This window comes from Xenopus tropicalis, chromosome 5 (assembly GCF_000004195.4).
Source record: "Xenopus tropicalis strain Nigerian chromosome 5, UCB_Xtro_10.0, whole genome shotgun sequence".
NCBI classification, from domain to species: Eukaryota; Metazoa; Chordata; class Amphibia; order Anura; family Pipidae; genus Xenopus; species Xenopus tropicalis.
Window position 1 is genome coordinate 97,040,629 of NC_030681.2, and position 21,024 is coordinate 97,061,652.

The 21,024-nt window shown below is 39.5% G+C and overlaps 1 protein-coding gene across 3 annotated transcripts in view; it reads right to left on the reverse strand.

Annotated features, from left to right (window-relative positions):
• mcph1 (microcephalin 1) overlaps positions 1–21,024 on the reverse strand; it is a 143,484-nt gene that overhangs the window by 14,696 nt on the left and 107,764 nt on the right. The window contains exon 13 of one of the 3 annotated variants that reach the window (XM_018093733.2): positions 3,249–3,402. The exons of the other annotated variants lie outside the window; for them this stretch is intronic. Within the exon in view, the coding sequence (XP_017949222.2) occupies positions 3,313–3,402 (90 nt within the window). The 3' untranslated portion in view covers positions 3,249–3,312. Of the gene's footprint in view, positions 1–3,248; positions 3,403–21,024 lie in introns of those variants that run through there. 3 annotated transcript variants of the gene reach the window in all.

Below are 21,024 nucleotides of genomic sequence, written 5' to 3' on the forward strand. Positions count from 1 at the left end.
CCAAAGACTATATTTTGGTATGAAAGCTGCATTAAGGGATGGGAATTATTGTCGAGGCCACAAATAACTTAAAAAGATCATAAATCTGGTTTCCAGGCGCAGGCTTTTCAACAACTGCATAAAATACGTCAATACTTGAATAAACAATCTTTCTTCAGCCTGACACTTGAAATGGGAGATCCAAAAAGAAATCAGAGAATGTACAGCATCAGCTTGGTCTTTATCCTGTTGGGAAAAGGGGGTTATCCTTGAGACCTTCTGTGATAGGCTGTGTATAAATGTAGAGGGGGGAAATGAGCTCGATTAACTTAAAAATGAAATGTCAGCAGCAGTCCTGATTGACAATGAAGGCTTTTAGGGAGGTTGAATTATGACACCTTTAGTGGGAATTGAACATTTGAGCAAACAGTAATATATTCATTAAGTATAAATGAAGCCAGGAGTTCACTGGCATGGGCTTTTGGTTTAGCACTTAGAAATGAGCTGTTCAGTCTGTATAGATTTACTGCATATAATAGAAGGCATTGTACATATAAAAAATATCACTCATTGACTTCAATATATTTTGTGACTTTTTGCCATGTTGCAAATGTTTTGGCAAAACTGGACAGGTTCGCTTATCACTAATTGTAAATATTTACATGAACAGGTATGGGACCTGTTATCCAGAATGCTCGGGACCTGGCGTTTTCTGTATAAAGGGTCTTTCCGTAATTCAGTTCTTCATACCATAAAAAAATTATTTGAACAGTAATTAAACCCAATAGGATTGTTTTGGCTCCAATAAGGATTAATTATATCTTATTTGGGATCAAGTACAAGACACTGTCTTATTATTACAGAGAAAAAGGAAATCATTTTTAAAAATGTGAATTATTTGATTAAAATTGAGTCTATGGGAGATGGCCTTTCTGTCATTTTGAACTTTCTGGATAATGGGTCCAATACCTGTAATGTTATAACATTTGTAATCGTTAACAGAGTCCACGCACATTTATGTTACTTGTGAAAGATGAGATGATCCCTGATCAGAGTCCAACACTGATCAGAGGACAAAAATAATTTAACAGTGTATATAAAGTTCAATACTAAATACCAAGAATTGAATGTTACGTGAGGCATTTGCAGTGTGAAACATATTCATTAAATATATTCACATGTACAAAAGCTGAAGAATGCACTCCTCTAGAATCATGTTTGGTGATTTAAAGATGTATAACGGGTTTTACCAGTTAATATCCCTCGGACCTTAAAAAAAAGGTATTGAAGCCTGTCCCGTGAAGAGAGAGTAGCAGAGGAATGAAGGGCTCAGACAGACAGGAAAGAATTTTATACTTAATGCGCCACTTGACTGGGAGCTAGAAGAAATTCTCTAGTAGTGAAGCAGAAGAGAGAGGTTTAGATACATGTAAGATGATGCAGGCACCAGCAGTGAGGATTGCAATGGATGGAGATCAGATTCAGGGAGATCAGCTAGCAATACACCACAGTGATCTATCCTGGAGATGATATGGGCATGGATTAATGCTTTGGCAGCAGAGGGAAAGGGACAGCAGAGGGACATTTTCTAATGTTTCTTAGTAAGAAGGGACATGACCTTGGCAGGGATCCAATGTGGGCTGAAAAAGTTGGGGAGGAGTCTTAATTGAAATATAGACACCTGCTGTAGGAAACTCTATGTAAGGTGATGATGTTAAAATGTAAGATTAATTGCAGGAATGGACCACGTTTGGGTGGGAATATGAGTAGCTTGGCCTGAAGTGAGCTGTAGCCAACACCACAAAATCAGATTTCTCTAACTAGGTTTATGTTCTCTCCCCACTCACATACAGTATACCAGCTCCTAGAAACTTTAGTTGGGATCATTTACAAACAATGGGCAAATCTGCAGCTGGGAAGAAATGCATTGCAACCAATAAAATTTATGCTTACTCCATTCTACCTGCTGCTGGTTGATTGGTTGCTATGTGTTACAGCTCAGATGCAGGATTTTTCCAGTGCTGGTAAATAAACAGACTGTATCAAGGCCTACTCCAAGCTTCCTGCTGGTGCAGACTAACAAACCTTATATGCACTTAGCTTAAGATCTCACAAAAATATCCTTTTCTGTATCTCTGTGCAAAATGATTCAAACCCTAACTCAGATTTTATGCCAAAATGCTTGCATATAAAGCTAAAAAAAAAAGCAAGATACGTTTCCAAAGAATATCACCAAAAAAGCATAGTTTTGAGTATACTAGTGCGCATTTATATATGTCCTTTATTTACACTAATAGCATAAATGAGTTCTAATTCTCTTAACAGACCAGAAATTTGATTTTAAAATGAAAAGATGAAGCATACAGTAGTGCTTTACACAAATGTAGTTTCTAATCAATACACCAGGGCATCTTCATCACCACTGTACTTTCTATAATGCATGTTGCAATAAAAAAGCCTTTAAGCCAAAATGCTAATTATGAGACAATTCTATGTTGATTAAGGTAATTGAATGATTTCATGTCATAAGAAAAATAAGTAAACATAAGGCTCATGCCACACGATGAGTATGGCACATATTTTTGGCAAAGCCGAAAAACGCTTTGCGAGAATATGCACCATACACTGGAAACTCCCCCTACCTGCGCTTGGACCCGAATGAATTGAATCGCGCGGGTACAGGCACATGTAGTCAATATCTGCATAAAAATGCAAGACTTCTTGCGTTTTTATGCGGATATCAGCTTCATGTACCTGCACCCGGGCGTATTCAGTTCATTCGGGTGCAGGCACAAGTAGGAGTGTATTTTTGGCAAGCCTAAAATATGCGCCATACGCTATGTGTGGCATTAGCCTAAAGGAAAGCTTTTTTCCCAAATGACTTCCACCGTTAGCTAATCAGGCAATAAAGGTTTGCAGCACTTATAACGCATCATATATATATATATATATATATATATATATATATATATATATATATATATATATATATATATATATATATATATATATATATATATATATATATATATAATATACTTTTATTAGTTCTGGGTGCTTTTCTTAGTACCCAGAATTAATTCCACCTGCTTAATATTCAGAAGTATAGTTCCCTGAGCAATTGTCTTTGTATATTACATAATTCAGAACTGTCATCAGTTTCCTTCCGTTATTTACTTGCATTTTGCTTTCAGCGGGGATAACACGCAGCTTGAGAGGAAAATTAAAATTGCAGACTTCTAACAACACATGACTCAGTAGCACCTGAAAATATGTTGTACTGCCATTCTGAACTTCCTGCTTCAGTAAAATACCAAACTTGTTGTGTTTCCTTTACAAATAAGCTATTACATCAAACCTTGTCCCTATAACTTCCGTATGTGTCTCTGATCCAAATTTTCTGTTGGCAGACTCATGGATATTCTAATAAAAGAGCAGAGGAAAACAAGCATCACTCAACGGCATCAGGTTAAAATAAAAAAAAAAAAAAGCTTCCACATATCAAGGTGAAAACATACTTCAAAATAAGTACGTGTTGTGTCGGAAGAAACATTCTACTGAGATCTGACTGATGACAGAAGAGTGCTAAAGAACATGCATTCAGTTTATCGATGCACCAAGATTTGGCCCTATACCAGCAATGGTTAAAGTTTTATTACTTAGCCAATCCAATTCAGTTCTCTGTGTCATTACCTTTTACTGGACGGCTGAAAGCATATATAGAGATTCTGGAATTTTAATCATTCTTTAATTTAGACTGAATCAAAGAGTTTAGATTTGGCATATCCCCGGTTTTGAAGAGGGTAAAGACAAAATCTGGATTTTTATAAGGGCTGTCCGGTTCAACACTGCCTGTCTAGGTTTTAGCATTTGGAACCCTGCCCAATCCCAACTCTGGTGCTGTAATTTGACTAATCTGTTAAAATACATGTGTGGCACGCAGTGTGCCAGATTACTGTATTGCCTATAAGCTGTGAGGGCCTAACTCCGTGATGGTTTTAATTGTTTAAATAAAAGTGATGTTTTATGGAAGGATGTTCCTGTGCTCCGTCCACAATTTATCTATATTGCACTGTATTGCCTATTACTGGATTGTATTGTATTGTAGTTACCTGATTAAGGTCACTGGTTTGTGACAAACATTGACTTCAGCAAAAAATATTGTTTTTAAACACAAATTTTGTACAATACAGGAGTCACTGCTGGTATTTCATTTATAGACATGAACACACAGTCATATCTGCTACCACTTATTACTTTTTATGGTCTGTATCTTCAAATGAAATTCCTGCAGTTTCCCTCGAGTAGGTTTCTTTTCAACTTTTGTGCCCCCTGTTGTTCTTTCTGACCCTCATTATACAAGTGTGTTTAGACTAACCATGCACTTCCTCTTCCTCAGTTCGTCAGTGTATTTAACCTGTAACATTCTGGTCTAACACCTTTTTCCTTCTCACCTATTGGACTTAAAGGGATGGTATAGTCTCTTGTTCAACAAGGAAATGCAATGAATAGGGCTTGTGCTGGACATACCTTTCCAAAATGTTTTATTCAGGAAATATCTACACATTTAGTTATTGAGCTAAACTGGTCAAATAAATAGAAGCTACTCCATATTGATCCTTTCAAGGTAATTAGAGTAACAGTCCAGAGTCTGCCACAATACTACAAATACTGGGGCTAACATTGATTGATTCATTTATTATATTTCTAATATTTGTTTAATAATCCTGTAATTTAGAAAAAGTTTCTTGCAATAGCTATCTATACATAGGAGCCTCCCTTCTAAAATGATGACTACAAAATCATTTTTGCAATCCTTAAAGGACAAGCAAAGGCTTCAACTCAATCACACAGTATATTACAGAGGCCGCTTATCTGTACTTGTTTGGCAAATTAATTTTTTAAAAATATTGCTTTTGTCCCCCGCACTGCCCTTTCAAATTTGGCGCTATTCCCACACTGTCACGGGTGCCATTTTAGTTTCAGTGACATCATAAACATGGCACCAAGAAGGGAAATGCGCATGTGCAAAGCATCCCTAGATACCGGCATGATTAAGACTCTCGTGCATGCTTACAGAAGGCGGGACTTTGCAGTGGTGAGCGCTCATTCTTGAGAACTATAAGGCGCACTCACAAAGTTTACTAATGCGCATGAGCCAATGTTCCTCCGTCATTCTGTGCATGTCTTACAGTCTTGGTCTTCATGAAACTGTGATGAATGATGGGGAAGTGAGCAGTTTTGCTTACAATGTGGAGATTACAAAAAAAAGTGCTTAAAGGAACAGTAACACCAAAAAATGAAAGTGTATAAAAGTAATAACAATATAATGTACTGCTGCCCTGCATTGCTACAACTGGTGTGTTTGCCTCAGAAAGACTACTATAGTTTATATAACTTAGCTGCTGTGTAGCCATGGGGGCAGCCATTCAAAGGCACAGGTTACATAGCAGATAACAGACAAACCCCCATTATATGGGGCTTATCTACTAGTTATCTGCTATGTAACCTGTGCCTTTTCTCCTTTTTTCCAGCTTGAATGGCTGCCCCCATGGCTACACAGCAGCTTATTTATATAGTAGCTTTTCTGTAGCAAAAACACCAGTTTTTTTGCAGAGCAACAGCACATTATATTTTAATTACTTTAAAACACTTTGTCTAGTATAAATAAATTTGAAGCAACTGGACTTGTTTAGTAATCATTGAAGACGTTTCACTACTCATCCGAGCAGCTTCTTCAGTTCAACTGACTGGTATGGGAAGTCCTCAGCATATATACTCTTCATTGTATGTAGCATACACCATCTGTCTGCTACATACAATGCTGTTCTAACATCTGTACCCCGGCAGTTTCAGAACTCTTCACACATCCATTCATGCAACTCTAAGGGCTCTGTCACACGGGGAAGATTAGTCGCCCGCGATTAACTCCCTGTTCGCGGGCGACTAATCTCCCCGAGTTGCCTAGCCCCTGCCATCCCACTGGCGAACATGTAAGTCGCCGGCGGGATGGCAGACGCGGCGGCGCGATTTGGCGCAAATCGCCGAAAAAGACTCGCGAGTCTTTTTCGGCGACTTCCGGAAATCGCCCCGCCGCGTCTGCCATCCCGCCGGCGACTTACATGTTCGCCGGTGGGATGGCAGGGCTAGGCAACTCGGGGAGATTAGTCGCCCGCGAACAGGGAGTTAATCGCGGGCGACTAATCTTCCCCGTGTGCCAGAGCCCTAACAAGTAACACCCGTTTGAAGAGTTGCATGATACTTTGGTAATCCTTTCAAAGTAACTCCACAGCATTCACACCTCTGTGAGTTTCAGATGTCACCTTTCTGAAGAGTTACAAAGTGCCATTGTGATTGGATTAGTGGAAGAGTATATATGCTGAGGACTTCCCATACCAGTCAGTTGAACTGAAGAAGCTGCTCGGATGAGTAGTGAAATGTCTTTAATGATTACTAAACAAGTCCAGTCGCTTTAGATTTATTTATACTAGATATACCATGACCTGGATGAATGAAAATCTTCATAGACATATTTAAAACACTTTAATTTTGTGATGTTACTGTTCCTTTAATATAGAGGCCAATGGAATCACTATAGGTATGGCTTTTAATAGAAATCTGGTTGCTAGGGTTTACATTACCTAAGTAACAAGGGGAAGATTTATATGAGATATAACTGGTATATGAATAGGAGAGGACCTGCATAGAAAAAAGTTATGCAAAGTGACAATAACAATAAAACTGTTGCCTCAAAAAGCAATAGTTTTGGCTGCTGGGGTCAGTGACCCCCATTTAAAAACTATAAAAAATACTGAAGACTAATTAAAAAGTTGCTTAGAATTGGCCCTTGTATACAATAATAAAAGTTAACTCAAAGTTGAACCACCCCTTTAAAGAACACAGCCACCATCTTTAAACATGTATCTGTCCCCTAAGAGTTCAGTGATGATGTGCTGGCCATGTGACCTGTGCCTCATCGCTTAAGTCAAAAATTTGCACTGCACGTGATCTATGCCACTGGGGGAGTGCTAACAGGATAGGGTCTGATATAAGCCCATCATGCATAAATAGAAAATCCAATCTGCTACTGAGATGTAGCATAAATGTAAGGTTTCCAATAAAGATTGTAAGCTTTTCTGAGTCCTCCTATACTATCGTTATTCTTTAACCCTTAAATTATTGTAAAACCCTGTTGTTATAAGTTAAACGTGCAGTGTACTACATGGATTCACAGTGAAATTCTGCATTTCGCCACCTGTGAATTTTTTCGTGAAAGTGTGGCAAAAGTTGCCAAAAGACAAGAAAAACACAGAAAAAAAACATGCCTATTCACTTAAATCCATTTGGAGTGAAAAACACACTCTGACTTTAAGTTGTGCATGTATAAAGAAAGGTCACCTAGAAACTGAGAAAAACACCTATTGACTTCAATGCAATTAGCAAATTTTTCAGTAAATCAGAACAGATTATTCGCAAAATTTCATTTTTTATTGCTTTTTAAATAAGGCAGCACCATAGATCCAGCAGCTTACCTGTTATGCAATAAAACCCAACGCAAAAAAACCCACAAAATAGAAAGGCAGATTGAGAGCTAGAGATAGCTTATTTACAGGTGTTATAAATAGAATTTATGGAAAATTCTCAACAACAAAATAAAAAAAGCAACAAAAATCCACAAACAAGCATGGCATGTTGTTCTGGTAACTGCTTTTCAAGTTAACAAGTATCACATCCTGGAAAAGCCCAAGAGACGCACTTCAGTCACCTCTGCTATTCCGTGAGGAAGTTGCTGCTTCACACAATAAGGAAGAGAAGTCACGTTTGGATATGGAAGGCATTCCAACATTCTTTCAAGGAGAACAGAAATGTTCTAGGGGTTTACCAACTTTTTGATCAGAGAGATCATTATAATACCAATGTTGGATATTCGGTATTCTCATCAGAATTATAGCGAATTAACAGAATCAACATTTGCAGTACAGGTATGAGATCCCTTATCCGGAAACCCGTTATCCAGAAAGTTCCGAATTACGGAAAGGCCATCTCCCATAGACTCCATTATAAGCAAATAATTCTAGTTTTTAAAAATGATTTCCTTTTTCTCTGTAAAAATAAAACAGTACCTTTTACTTGATCCCAACTAAGATATAATTAATCCTTATTGGAGGCAAGACAAGCCTATTGGGTTTATTCAATATTTAAATGATTTTTAGCAGACCTAAGTTATGGAGATCCAATTTAAGGAAAGATCCCTTATCCAGATAATCCCAGGTCCCGAGCATTCCGGATAACAGGTCCCATACCTGTACGGATTTCTTACAGCAAGGTTGGAAACTGATGTTGTGGATCAAGCTTGGCTCATAGTCAGCAATCTTATGGTGATTCTACAAGCTTAGAACTAAATTATACAGGAGATTTTATGGGATGGTTTGGATAAACAGATTGCTTACTACAAAACCCAACCCAGGTGAAAATATAATGGGACTGATATAAAATCTGATGTGTAAACTACATGGAACATTTGCCATCTGACACAATGCGCCTGTTGGAAGGGATTGCTGCATGCTGTGACAAGATAAAATCTGATGCTGTGTAAAAGACTTTTCTTCTTATTGAAATACATTGACTCTTGGATGTAACTACATTAACAAAACATACACTCCAATTTATAAAGTCTGATACACAAAACCTGATCAAAATATCCCAGGTAGTTTAGCCCTTAAAGTTTGCTTTTAATGTAACCAGGCATCCTAGCCCAAACCATAGAAACCCACCCGACTGTTGTTCCTCCACCAAACTTTATCAATGCCATTATGCTTTTAAGGTGGCCATACACGGGACCCTTCACCAGGCTTACCCGAGTTGTATATGGCCGAAATTCAGTCTTTGCCCAACAACCTGCATCCTGTCAATGTGATCAGATACTATTTCTTCAGTGATTGATATTTTCCACTGCTGCAGAGTACAATAAAGTTGACCTTGCTGTAGCCGACGCTTGAAATTGCACATGTTGATGTTCTTTTGCCACTATGGTTACATTTATTGTGGTTAACCCCACACTATATACATTGGCTGTAAACTGTAGGAGTCAGTATTCATAATAAGTAATGAAAGCTGTTTTACAGTATATGCAGCCAAATAAAAAAGCTTGTATAAATGAGCCCTAAGGAATTTGATACAAAAATCTGATGTGCGGGGTGGGGTTAAATGCTTGCCTGGGTGCTTTTCTTAATATTACCATTGTTTCCCCATCTGGAGTACATTAGCCCAAACCTTTGGTGGGAAAAGCAATTTTTATTGATAGGTGTCCTTTAAGGCGTTCCATGTATATTCTGTATGCCTAACTAAAAAATATAGTTACCAGGCTAAATCCAAGCAACCGGGGTGCAATGGTTTAAACCGGTTTAAATGTACAAATATTTGCCATCATATGTTTAATTCATGGACACACAGTAATAGACTGTAGATTTGGCAGCAAAGACTTAAAATAAGCATAAATAAGAATAATATGAATCTTGAGAGGACAAAACTATGGATGTTTGTGAACAACACATCTTTCCATATAATCAGGAAATTTAGCAGGATATTGTGACAAATACATGTAGCAGACAGCAAACCATTTAGAATTTGTTAGTAACATCCTTTGCTAGTGGAATGTAGAAGATGGAATTTAAAATGAAAAAGTTAAAATACAAATAGGAAGTGAGGCATGCGGATCCATAACATTCCAGAGCTGCTTAGGGACGTAAAGAACAAAAAGATATGGCAATAGCTGATGACGAGTGTCAAAATATGTTGTCTTCCTGAATGGTTATGGGAAGACAGAGAGAAAGTACGATCAGTGATAACTGACTACACGTAGGTGCAGGGATCCCCAACCTTTTATACACGTGAGCCACATTCAAATTGAAAAAGTGTTGGGGAGCAACACAAGCATGGAAATAGGTCCTAGGGGAGCAAATAAGAGCTATAATTGACTATTTGCTAGCGCCTATGTGGACTGGGAGCCTACAGGAGGCTCTGTTTGGCAATTACACTGGGTTTTATGCATACAAAACTTGCCTCCAAGACAGAAATTCAAAAATGAGCACCCACTTTGAGGCCACTGGGAGCAACATCCAAGGGGTTGGGGAGCAACATGTTGCTAACGAACCACTGGTTGGGGATCACTGCTCTAGGGCAGTGTTTTTCAACCTTTTTTGGGCAAAGGCACACTTGTTTCATGAAAAAAATCACGAGGCACACCACCATTAGAAAATGTTAAAAAAATTAACTCTGTGCCCAGCAGCAGTGCCCCCCTAGTACACTGGTGCCCAGCAGCAGTGCCCCCCTAGTACATTGGTGCCAAGAGCAGTGCCCCCCTAGTACATTGGTGCCCAGCAGCAGTGCCCCCCTAGTACATTGGTGCCAAGAGCAGTGCCCCCCTAGTACATTGGTGCCCAGCAGCAGTGCCCCCCTAGTACATTGGTGCCAAGAGCAGTGCCCCCCCTAGTACATTGGTGCCAAGAGCAGTGCCCCCCTAGTACATTGGTGCCCAGCAGCAGTGCCCCCCTAGTACATTGGTGCCAAGAGCAGTGCCCCCCTAGTACATTGGTGCCCAGCAGCAGTGCCCCCCAGTACATTGGTGCCAAGAGCCAGCCCCCCTAGTACACTGGTGCCCAGCAGCAGTGCCCCCATAAGTCAGTGTGCCCCGTGGCCCCCCCTAATACATTGGTGCCCAGCAGCATTTTACTCTTCGGCGGCTTCAGCAGCATCTTCCCCTCACGCGCGCCGCCTCTGCACTTCTGCCTACACGTGACCGCACACAGGCCCTTTTATAACGTTGCGCCCCGTGCGTACTGACGTCACCCGTACACACGGGGCGCAACCAATGACAGGGCCCGGATTTTTTTTTTTAAAGTAAAAATTGCAGCCCTGCCTACGGCACACCAGGCAACATCTCGCGGCACACTAGTGTGCCGCGGAACAGCAGTTGAAAAACGCTGCTCTAGGGGTATATTTATCTTGCTGTGTAAAAAGTTGAGTGAAGCATTACTGGTGATGTCGCCAGAGGGCAACCAATCAGCAAGTAGATTTCAATAGTTAGAAAACCAATGCAAAGCATCTAATTGGCTGCTATCAGCAACATCACTGGTAATGTTTACTCCACTTTTTACACAACATGATAAATATACCCCCTAAGACTTCATTTTTCTGTCATCATGGTCAATGACCCAGCCATATCAAAGCAGATCAAGGCCACATTTTTATAAATACTATTTATTTCTAATTTGCTCATCTACTATTTATTTTGATTTTTTTTTCTGGTATTTAAACCTTTGTTGTATGGTTGCTAGGGATGATGACCCAACAGCCAAAGAGACAAATTAAAAAACTACAGAACCAACTTTTCATTTAAAGGAGAAGGAAAGGCTAAGTCACTTGGGGGTGCCAAAATGTTAGGGACCCCCAAGTGACTTTAATCGCTTACCTTGTACCCCGGGCTGGTGCCCTGGTTAGGAGAAAACCGCACCAGCCCGGGTTAGCAGCGATCTTCCACGTTTCTTCTGCCGGCAAAATGCCTGGGCTGACGCATGCGCATTAGAGTGAAAAGCTGGCTTTGTTGCAAAAGTTCGACTTTTCACTCTAATGCGCATGCGCCAATGCGGAAGGAAGCGCTCGCTGCTACCCCGGGCTGGTGCGGTTCTCTCTTAACAGGGGCACCAACCCGGGGTACAAGGTAAGCGGTTAAAGTCCCTTGGGGGTGCCTGAGTGCCAGCGCTGTCTATATTCACGGGGGGGGGGGGGGGCGGCATGCGTGCTGTCTATATTCACACAGAGGTGGCGGTGCGGCGTGCAAGCGCTGTCTATACTCACAGGGGGGGGGGTGCACGCTGAGTGCCAGGAAAGACAGCTATGTGTCACAAAAAGATGATGGATATTGCACTGGATATTGCTGCATTGATATTAACTCTTAAACTGAAAAATAGCCTCAAAGTATTGTGAAAACTCTTTTTTTGTTTTAAATCCAGATTATAAATAATAGATGAGTTCTGATTCAACATTGTATTCTCGTGCAGAAAGCAAAATGTTACTTGAGACCATTTATCAAGGGAAAATCAAGTGTACTGTTTCCAACAACTCGTACTGGAGGCACTGTGCTAATTAACCTGTTTTGTATTTGTTATGTTTCTGATTGTCATGCTGGTTTTGTTCAAAACTTTACATTATACAACTCTACGGAATATGTTGATGCCAGGCCCGGACTGGCAATCTGTGGGTTCTGGCAAATGCCAGAGGGGCTGCTGTAAGATGCCATAGGCACTCACTATTTATTGGACTGCTGGGGGCTGTTTGCCGGGCCTGATTTTCAGTACACAGAGGCCCAATCTGTGGATTCAGGCAAATTCCAGAGGGGCTGCTGTAAGATGCTATAGACAGTCATTATTTATAGGGTGGATGGAGGTCTGTTTGGGCCTCTTTGTGGTCCAGCTGTGGTTGGTGCATTATAAATCAACTTTAAAGCCAAACCAAAAATATATTTTTTAAAATATATTTACCAATTACCAATATATAACTTGCAATAACCATTATCACTGAGCATGTGCAGTGTCACCGATATTCCTAAATCCAAAATGGGGAGCTCCTGTGACAACTTTGAATGACTGGATATTATGACTGAGTTACTGAGTTATGCATCAGCTGGAAAACTCTTTAGCAGCTCTATTACATTTTACTGATACATACTCAGTAAGTAAATAAAAGTCAATTTTATGTATAATTGCCCAGAACTTATAGCAACATTACCACAGTGGCAATTCCATGTATAACAATCCTGGAACTCATAGCCACAGTAGCTGCTGCATTTCCCACCCTAGGCTTATACTCGAGTCAATACGTTTTTACAGTTTTCTTAGGTAAAATTAGGTACCTCGGCTTATATTCGGATCGGCTTATACTTGAGTATACACGGTACTGTATATGTAATAATATACTTTTGTTTAAAAGCTAAATAAAAGGAAATTAAAAGTAACACTAATGCCAAGATACAGTGGAGTTGACTTAAATGCACTCATGACATTAACTACCATAGAGAAACATTGTAAATAACTTAGCAGGTAGTTATTCTCAGCTGTTATTTATACATAAACTACTCAACTTTAAAGGAACAGTAACACCAAAAAATGAAAGTGTTTTAAAGTAATTAAAATATAATGTACAGTTGCCCTGCGCTGGTAAAACTGGTAAGTTTGCAACAGAAACGCTACATGGATGCACATGGAGAAGTGACAGATGGTCCACAGCTTGAGCTTTGTTTGGGTCAAGTTTTGACCTCTGCTGTTCTCTGCTAAAGGGCACTAGTGGTCAAAACACCTGTGTCCCATTACCCTTGGGTATAAGTGAGGACTGGAGGTAAAATGCCTTCCTCTAACTGGCTATGAGATAGCACAAGGAGTATTATGTAGCAATCCTAACTGCTTTATAAAACTTTAAGCTGCTAAATGTATTAATATTTTGAGTTGCAATTTAGCAGATCTGGTAAGATCTTTATTGCTTTCTTTATTTCATGGTCACATTTTTTCCCTATCAAGCATCTTGCTACCTAAGGGCTCTGGCACATGGGGAGATTAGTTGCCAGCGACAAATCTCCCTTGTTGCGGGTGACTAATCTCCCCAATATGACATCCCACCGGCGAAAATGTAAATCGCCGAAGGGATAGCATACACGGCGATTTGCGGAAATCGAGCCGGCACGTATGCCATCCCACCGGCGATTTACATTTTCGCCGGTGGGATGTCATAGTGGGGAGATTAGTCACCCTAAAACCTGCAGAGATTTTTATCTAATGCATACATTAGTGGATTTATGAAAAATGATTCTATTGCACAGTAGACAAGAGATGGACAACAATAGTAACAGCAGCACACATTGTTCTGTGTAAATTGTGGTCCACTACATAAGTTCAAGTTTTAGCTTCCACTAAAGCAGTACACTCGTAGTCTTAGGGGTTGCGATTCCTTTTGTCTTGAAAAGGCACTGATTATCGAGCAGCACATAAAGGCTTAACAAGCAGTTATTTTCAAATACAATAACTTTATCATTCATGCTATTTTGAGTGTATTTTTTCCATACAGAATTAAGAGCCTCCAACTCTCCTTGTCCAATCCAAGGGAATGATTTCCAGGACAGGGCAGCATACAATCCCCCAGAACTGACTGATCTACATCTCTCACAATCCCACCCAAATAGTCTGTGACTGCGTACATCTACTGTGGTTTTATTCAGTATTTTTATGGGGTCTGCTGTAATTAGCCTTATTGTATCTGTTGTCTATACAAAGCCCCACCCCCCTTGCGATGTGTGCAGTGAAGCTTTAAATAAAGGTGACATTACACAGGTCGATAGTATACACTGTAGACAAATGTAGGCTTTACATGTCCTTTAAGGTGGGCATTTTGGCAACCACGCCAAACAAGTGGGATCTTTCAGTGTATGGCCAACTTAATATATGAACTTGCATAGTAACAAAGATTAAGTGACACATATTAAAAAACACAGTAGAGAGGAGGTCCCTGCCCTTCAGAGCTTACAATCTAAGTGAGAATAAATGTATCAACTAACACAACATGCATAAAATAATTAGTGGCTACTAGCGATATATGGAAATAGCAACCATGATAAGCTAAGGCTAAAGTTAATAAAAGTAAATATTTCTGTGCTGTACATGCTGAGATTAAAGTCACAAATGGAATGTTGCCAAACATTTATTTCCATGTTCATTTTTTGCTATAATATATGCATCCTGTCAAGCAATGAGCTGGTTAATATGGCAGGATCTGAGCTCAAACTGTGGGGCCTTCTTTCACCTTGGGAACATTAAGCAATAAAATCCTGATTATCTCCATAAACAGCAGTCTACACACTATCATCCAGGGCATTTCCTCTGTAACTTGTAGAATAGCAATAAGAGACTTGTTAACACAAAGACAATTAGAGCATTCTTGATAATAAGCAAAAATAAAAATGTATTTAAAAAGTAAATTCTAAATTATAGTAGTACTTGAAATGCCCTGTAAGTTCTATAATGTCTTCATATCCTACGGAGAGGGTACCCGTAACATCTAACTGGCCCAACTTACAGTAGTATCACAGGGGTTTTAATGTTTTTATGTTTAATTACTTATATTATCCTATGTAGAAATCTTATGTATGTGTATAGTATAAATATCATGAAAATACTTGTATTGGAGGGCCCATTATGAGCTTCCCTCACTTCTTCTCAGTGTATGTTTGGGGAAGGTAAACACCCATATTCGGGATAGAACCTATTTTAATTTGCTGCGCTGTATTTCTATGATAAGAAATTTCCTGATGACACAATATTATATACCCCAATACAGTAATCCTTATGTAGATAATGGGTACTAGAGCTGTTCTGCTTTATTCCCAAACAGCTGTTATCTGTGGCACCACCTTTCTCTAGCAATCAAGTGAATGATATTGCACAGCACAGAAGAAATACAGGGCTCGTGCAATATGGAATGGGGCTGTAGCTGGCCTAGCCTTTATACTAAACAGATTCGTTGACAACAAGGCCAGATCTGTTGTCCAAGCCTGTGCTCTACTGCAAGACACAAGGCCCAGTTTTGACTAAGTCAGTCCTATGACCCCCTCTGTCTCTTTCTGCACTAGCTGAATAATCCTATTTGCCCTGCAGAAAGGAAAGCTTAGCTTCCCTAGTCAAATAATCCTATTTGGCCTGCAGCAAGGTCTTAGCTTACTGTATATACTCGAGTATAAGTCGATCCAAATATAAGCCGAGGTACCTAATTTTACCTAAGAAAACTGGAAAAACTTATTGACTCGAGTATAAGCCTAGAGTGGGGAATGCAGTAGCTACTGCTAAGTTTCAATAATCAAAATAAATACCAATAAAATAACTAGCTCTGTAAGTGGAGAAGAGGGTCAACAAAAACAATATGATACCTTAAGAGTACTACCCCCTTAGCTCAATCAGCAACCAAGCTAAAACACAAAGAGTTAAAGTACTTCAAAACTATATATATTTTTATATAGAATATAAAGTGCAATTTCTTGTGCAGAATGGGGCAGGTGAGGATGGTAGATGAAGATGGATGTGGGAGTGGGCCAGGGCACTGGAGAGTCTGGTTGCGGGGGGGCCTAATTCGCACATAAAGGACAGAGGGTGCTAGTTTGGAGGGACCCATGGCACCCAACTCAAGTATAAGCCGAGGGTGACTTTTTCAGCACATTTTGGGTGCTGAAAAACTAGGCTTATACTCGAGTATATACAGTAAGTTTCCCTGGTCAATGAATTGTCTTTACCGTGCTACTAGCTCCCCACATATATCACAGCCAACATCAGAAGTTTGAATGTAAGGTTTTATGCCCATGTGACAACAATTCAGAATTGGGAAAAGTAAAATATATTCTTTTGGATAAAGCATGTTATCATGAAACCACATTTGCCATATATACATATAGCATAAAAAGTAAAAATAGAACTACATATAACCTGCATCAGATGCAAAAACCACGCATGAAAGAACATCTGCGATCAAATGCTGTCAAAAGCAAGAAATTCTGTCTGGGAAAATTTCATGTTGAGGATAAAATTGCCACATTCAATTTGTGTAATGTAAATATTCAGAGCTGGATTCCTGAGAGAATCTTTAAAAATGTGCTGCTGGGATTTCTTAGCTAGAAAATTATAGCTGAGGTTAAGTTACGCAACACCACTGTTGCATGGAATTCACATGGGGACACTTAGGGCCATTTGACCTAAACTATTAACAGCAGGAAGAACCATGCTTACTAGAGCAGCGCAGTTGCTTTCTACTCTGACTACTTACGCACTTCCACTGGGAAGAACCAATTAGCTGAGGGTAGGGGGTGCAAATTACATGGTCTAGCACATATTTCCTGAATCAAACAAGATGTGACAGGTTTATTAGCAAATACCTTAATGTATCCTTCAAACTATTCATAAAATCTGAGTCCACTGACCAGGTCTCATTAAACCCAGGAAAGAGCAAGTACTCACAACATAATTGCTGTGCTGTTACACAATGAGGTTGTGTTTTAAAACAAATGAAGTGTAAAACAAACACATTTTTAACTTTTTCTTCCATATATATATATATATATATATATATATATATATATATATATATATATATATATATATATATATATATATATATATATATATATATATGTTTTTATACATATTTTCAAATTATATAACACAACACAGGCCAGCGAGCAGTGACTCTAGGGGAACTTCTAAGTCTCAGCTGCTGCACAGTGCATGGAATCAATGACTTGATTTTCAAATTTGAATTTAGGCTGCAGTCACACCAGGCTGTTTATAGACCTACATATTCGCAGGCAGAGAAACAGCCTAACCGTTTACCTTTACTCTGTGTTGTTTCTGCACCCAGAGCAATTATAATGGCCTGGAAGCAGTTCCATGGAGCAGATTTTGGTGCCAAAACACCTTAGAATGTATTTCTACATCAAAATCCGCTCCATGTGTCTCCACCCGGGACAAGGCGCAAAAACAACACAGACCGGAGGTGTTTCTCAGCCTGCATTTATCCACAGGCCAAGGAGGAGCCTGGTTTGACTGTAGACTTATGAAAAGGTCTTTTCTATAAAGGATAGCTACACAGAGATTCAAAATAAGTGTAATATAGGTATGGGATCTATTTTCTGGGGATCCATTACTAAGAATACCCTAAAACTACTGCAATGCTGTTTTGTAATTCTTCACTTACACATTGTGTAAAGTACAGGTATATTAGTGTTTAAAAGCTTGGGTCCTGAGGTTTTTACTAATAATGGAGCTTTCCTGATAATAGCTCCCATACCTGAACAAGCTACAGATAAAAAATACCCTCTTGTCAAAAGAGGAATGTGAAATACAAGCCTTGCGATAATAATTATTTCACAGGATATGTAAGAAAAGACAAAACAAATGACAGCTCTTTATTATTAAAACAAAACAAGAGAGAGCATGTTTAATGGACTAACTGACTGAAGATCCCAGAATGTAAACAGCCAGGGGCCCTAAGCAACTTGAAGAAATCCAGGTCATGTAAGTCAAACGGGCACAATGTTTACCATCAAGATTTTCGATTAATGGCTATTCTGAGGTCTTTCAGTAGGCGCATTTGTATTTTAGTCATTCCCACCTGTGCATTCACTAATAGTCTCTCCTGTGCTTAAACAGAGGGTTGTCTCAAGCATCCTCTCTTGGGGCACTTAAAAGCATGACTGCAACTGAGTGGTATCATATTATTCCCCCATTTGTAGTTGACATGGTAACCCAGACCCTTCATATCACAGTACAGGCATATGATCTGTTATTCAGAATGCTTAAGACCTGTGGTTCTCTAGAGTTCTGTAAAGGTGGCCATACACGTTATGATCTGCTCATTTGGTGATGTCGCAATCGGCCTAATTTGATAATATGGCCCTAGGGTATATGGCCCATCAGACAGAGGACTGCATAAACGAGCTGATGTGGTCCCTGATCTGATGGGAAAATCAAACCTATCCGATCGATATCTGACCAATTTTAGGACAGATGTCAGTTTCGTATGCCTGTTGAGGATGCCCATTCATGAGCAGATAAGCTGCCGAATCGGTCTGAAGGACCTGAATCGGCAGCTGCAATCTGCCCGTGTATGGCCACAAAAGAGTAAACCATTTCTATAATGATGAATGCCCTATACTAAATTAAAATCAACATGAAATAGCAGAGAAGACACACATCATGTTAATGACCCCCCCACTGCAAGTTTTCGATGAACAGCCGAAAAGTTCAGAAAGCTAATGCCCTGTGGCTAAATTCATTAATCCTTGAATTATAATTCATTAAAATTCTAGGCACATCTTACTGAGTGGGAGCAATTTATGTGCATGCCTTCAACAGAGTGACCATCTCTCAAGTGCTGGATGGAGAGTTTCTGACAACACCACCTCCTATAATGCACCCGTGGAACTATAAGTACCCTTGAATTGTGACCTAGAATTTACATAATGGTAATAGTAATATAAGACTTCTGTTCGAAGGCAGTAAGTTATATTTCCATTCAAGAATTTCTGTAACTTCACATAAAAAATGTCTTGAATGGGTCAGATTCTAATAACATAGAGCAGTGCTGTCCAACTGGCGACCCCCCTCTGTGTGGCCACCCACCTGTCTGGCTGCTTTGATGGCTTACTCTTGTGTAAGCTTTAAATGGTATCAGTACTGTGATTAACTGGCCCCCTGCATGGTTCTCACCTCAGATTCAGGCTGTAATCAGGCTGTATTGTTTAAATATGTAATCCCCTGTACAGTTCACACCTTTTAATCTCTGCATTGTTCACCCCCTGCAGTGTTCACACCTCAGGTTTAGGCTGTAATCACCCCCATTGTTCCCCTGTTCACACCTCAGGAGCAGTAGAAACCCACAAATAATCCCTGCATACTACAAAAAGAACATATACTGAGGTGGTACTGCAATTAAAAAGTTTTTAAATATATAGTTATTGTGCAGACTGTAGGAGCAGTGCCAGCATTGTGTCACTGTAGGCTGCCTGTGTGTGCCATACACACAGGCAGCATAGGGCAAGCAGAGTATGGCACACACGGGCAGGGTATGGAAGGCAGAGTATGGTACACACAGGCCAAGTTTGGCACAAACCAGCCGAGAATGGCACACACAGTGAAAGTATGGCACACGCAGGCAGGGTAGGGAAGGCAGAGTATGGCACGCAGGCAGGGTAGGGCAGGCAGAGTATGGCACACACAGGCAGGGTAGGGAAGGCAGAGTATGGCACACACAAAGGCAGGGTAGGGCAGGCAGAGTATTGCACACAGGCAGGGTAGGGCAGGCAGAGTATGGCAGGTTTTTGCTGTACTACAACCATTAATATGGGTATGGTCATGTGATAACATGGGTGTGGTTTCAAGTGGGTGCGGTTTCAAAAAGGGGAGTGGTCAAAACTGGCTTCCATTATCAGCCCTCCACCACGTAGGTCGGAAAAATTCCGGCCCTTGGTACAACAGAAGTTGGACAGCACTGACATAGAGCAACCATCACTTATGCATCCAAGGTATTCTAATCACTGTCTAGTAACATTATCTAACAGAGGAATGCACACAAAAGTATTTTACAAAATGTTATTCATGTTTATCACATAAGAATGTGGTCCTAAATTTCTGCTATTAGTCTGGCAATAAAGTGGCAGATGGCGTTTTATACAGTAAATACTTAATTAGTATTAAATAGCATTAAGTATAGGAGTATGCAACATTAAATATAAACATGGTGGCGGAGCTAATCTTTATACTGACACCAAGCTCTAGGTAAAGTATATCAGAAAAGTTTAGTACCAAAAGAAATTAAGGGTATGACAAGAAAACTGTGTGGCCTAGTTTATTACAATTATCTACATTAGTAGTAGAAAATTGCAAGCATTGAAAGACCCAGGAATTACCCACAGTTCTACATTGGTATGCCTAGTTTGTATTTTCTTTTGTTTTTACTGCATTATGTGTTCGTTTCATATTAAGGTAGGGAATAAATTGATAGCTCCATTAAAATACTAAACTATTTTGTTTTCCTTCGGACTTGCGATCTTTCTTACCGTTTTATATAAAATTGTGTGTGGTTAAAATGCAATTAGAAAACAATGACATACAGACTAAAATCTGCTTGAACAGATCTAGTACTTTTAAGACCCATGATGCCAGCTGCTGCAAATAACCGTTTTTGCTGGAGGAAAAGGGATTATTATTATCAGTGATGATAGCTAACCACTAGAACATGAATATTAATCACACAATGTTTTTGTTTTGGTACAAAATTCATGTTGCATAATAATTATAGAAACAGAAGCTCCAAATTTTACTCTGTTTATAACAGTTGTTTTAATAAATAACTGTGTGGTGTTAGAGGTCATTGAACCATGTCCAAAGCATCCAATTACTTTAACCAATTAATAAGCAATACCTTAAATCCCTTGAATGCTGGAGATTTGTAACATAA